The sequence below is a fragment of the Delphinapterus leucas genome, chromosome 16, assembly GCF_059928025.1.
Source record: "Delphinapterus leucas isolate spDelLeu-1000000601 "Yukka" chromosome 16, BTC_Dleu_Yukka2, whole genome shotgun sequence".
In the NCBI taxonomy this organism is placed as follows: Eukaryota; Metazoa; Chordata; class Mammalia; order Artiodactyla; family Monodontidae; genus Delphinapterus; species Delphinapterus leucas.
In genome coordinates this window covers 84,407,501-84,410,000 of record NC_143144.1, presented here as the reverse complement: position 1 = coordinate 84,410,000, position 2,500 = coordinate 84,407,501, and the positions used below count along the sequence as shown (strand labels likewise).

General features: G+C 47.7%; 1 protein-coding gene across 1 annotated transcript in view; it reads left to right on the top strand.

Annotated features, from left to right (window-relative positions):
- EBF3 (EBF transcription factor 3) overlaps nucleotides 1-2,500 on the top strand; it is a 118,053-nt gene that overhangs the window by 103,694 nt on the left and 11,859 nt on the right. The window contains exon 11 of the mRNA XM_089898364.1: nucleotides 1,320-1,408. Coding sequence (XP_089754490.1) covers nucleotides 1,320-1,408 — 89 coding nt within the window. The remainder of the gene's footprint in view (nucleotides 1-1,319; nucleotides 1,409-2,500) is intronic.

The following is a 2,500-nucleotide window of genomic DNA, read 5'->3' as shown; positions in this document are numbered from 1 at the left end:
TCATGTAAAATCAATATGTCGGATCAATGCTTTATTAACAAGAAAATGTCTTACTTCACATTCCTGTGCGGACCTTTGTCTCCGGCACGTATGATGGAATGTCAGATCATATTGCGGTCCTCAACTTTCGGGCGCGTTATCCAGTGTACGTGCAAGTCTTCCGGCGGTGCTTACGAGACCCGCCGTGGGTGTTGACACCAGCAGCCCGAGCACTCGAGGATAACGGTGACCAATTATTCCGGAAAGCACTTTCAAAGGCAGCCTCTAACCTTGCTCCTTGAAGCTGTAGCCTTTGTGTTCCCGGCGCTCCGCAGACCTGCTGAGTTGGGTGGTGTTAATCATCAAATTACGTGCTGACTAATGAGTGATGGCCCAAATTGCGGGCTGAGTAATGAATAGATGGCGGCAGGTCTTATTAGTCTCAGAAAACCCCCTGATTTATGTCGCGCCATGCACTGTGGCGTTACTCCACGGAAAACGATATCTACATCAAGAAGTAATGTACTCTAATAAGTATTTTCATCTTAACTTGCGTCCCCGGGCCTCCGGGCTCCGTTTTTGTTGGAGTCAGGCAGAGCCATAATAAAGCCCAATGGCTCCTTATAAAGCTTGTTAAACACAGGGGCTGCAGTCGGACGGAGCCCCGGCCGTGATTCATGCACCGTACACAGCGCGCGTGCCGCTGATTTATGGCCGCGCACAGTTCATAGTCAAAATTACAATTTGAGGGATAAAAAGATTAATTACTATTTGTGGCCAGCAATTTCGTGAGGCTGGTGGAATGATACTGCCCTACATCAGTTTGTAGTCAGCCATTCACAGATTATTAAAGCTTTGCAAGAATAAGTGCTCCTCCTGCCTGGTTTGTGCTTAGGCAATATGCTAGACAAAAAAGGACCACAGGGATAAATCTGAAGCTAGCAATAGCTGGACATATGTCATAATTGCCAGTTTCCCATAAATCCCCAGCCGGTGTGGAAGGCCCTGTGTAATGTAGACAGCGATGGCGACCATGGTGATGGCTGTGTATGGCCCCGAGACCTGCAACTTTCTGACTGCTCTCCCATTTTTACAATATATTGAGTAACCCTTTGACTCTCCTCCAGTCTAATTATAGATTAGAAATAATCATTGCTTTTATGTGCAAAAGAAAGGGGGAAACCTACTCCTTAGGACAGAGCTAGCTAGCTTCCAGGGGTGCTTGCCTTCAAGAGCGTCAGAACAGGAGAATCACACACTTATTTGTAAGCGTGCAATAAACGAGTAATGGATGGCATAAAAGTAATTAACCTGACCTGCATTTCTGTGTCCTGTTACAGCCCTTAATGAACCAACCATAGATTACGGCTTTCAGAGGTTGCAGAAAGTGATCCCAAGACATCCGGGTGATCCCGAAAGGTTACCCAAGGTTAGTAAAAGGGCAAGTGGCGCCCTGTCCGCGGGGGGGCCGCCACCGGGCTGGTTCCGGTTTGGGGGCAGCCGGTGCTCTGGGAAGGGGGGGGCTTCCAGATGCCCCAAACCCTGGCCCACGGCCCGGCCGACAGGTGTGGGAGCAGCCCCGGCCCGTGCCTGGCGCGGTTCAGAGGTGGGCAAAGGGTGGCAGGAGGGGCCGCGCCGTCTCCAGTCTTGCGTTTCATCTCTGCGGGCCCCTGTTTTTAAAGGACGAAAAGAAAGGCTTCTCTGATACACGTATTTTGGATTCTGCAAGGGGGACGTAAACTTCCGCGTAATGAAATAGTTCAATTAAACATTTTCCACTCCAGTAGCCCGCGCTGATTTCAGTCTAAGCGGCCCCAGTCTGATCTGTGATTACTTGACTCTTGTTTTCCTTTCATTTTCTAAAGCTCGATTCAGTTTAATCTTTTGTTTACAAAGCTTTTGTTATAAGTCCCTGACTTAGCAGGCTAACAAATGAAGTCCCCATATTAATATCTAGAGGGACTTTTCATTTAAATTCAACAAAGACAAACGTTGCCCTGTTGTTTATGCACACGCCACGTATCACAGGAATTTCATTTTGATGTATAACATTAAAGATAAGTCAGGCTTATAATTTTCCCTCTCCTTTGATATAATTTTGTCTCTTTCTCTCTTTAGAAGCCATCTCTGATTTTCAAGGCCAGTTGAAAAACACAAAATGAAAAATGAAGTCATAACACTGAGTGATTATTTTATGTTCCACCCCCGTGTTCTCCCAAGTCTTGACCACCTTCGAGTTTTATTAACACAATAAAGCCTTTTAGACGTTACCTTTTTCCTGCTCGGCATGAGCATAAGCAATATCGTGAGGCTCCTTTTTAATTTGTGAACATGTAGCGAGGGATGTCAGATGTTCACAGTTAGCATCGTGGTGGCCAGGGAAGGATGTTTCACAAGTGCAGAGCAGTTCACGGAGGGGTTCTGTTCCTGAGGGTGCGCTCCCCCAAGGAAGACCCGAGGGCTGCCACGGCCACGTCGTCACTCAGGGGGCTTCACCGCCAGCCTCAATCCAGGCGTGGCT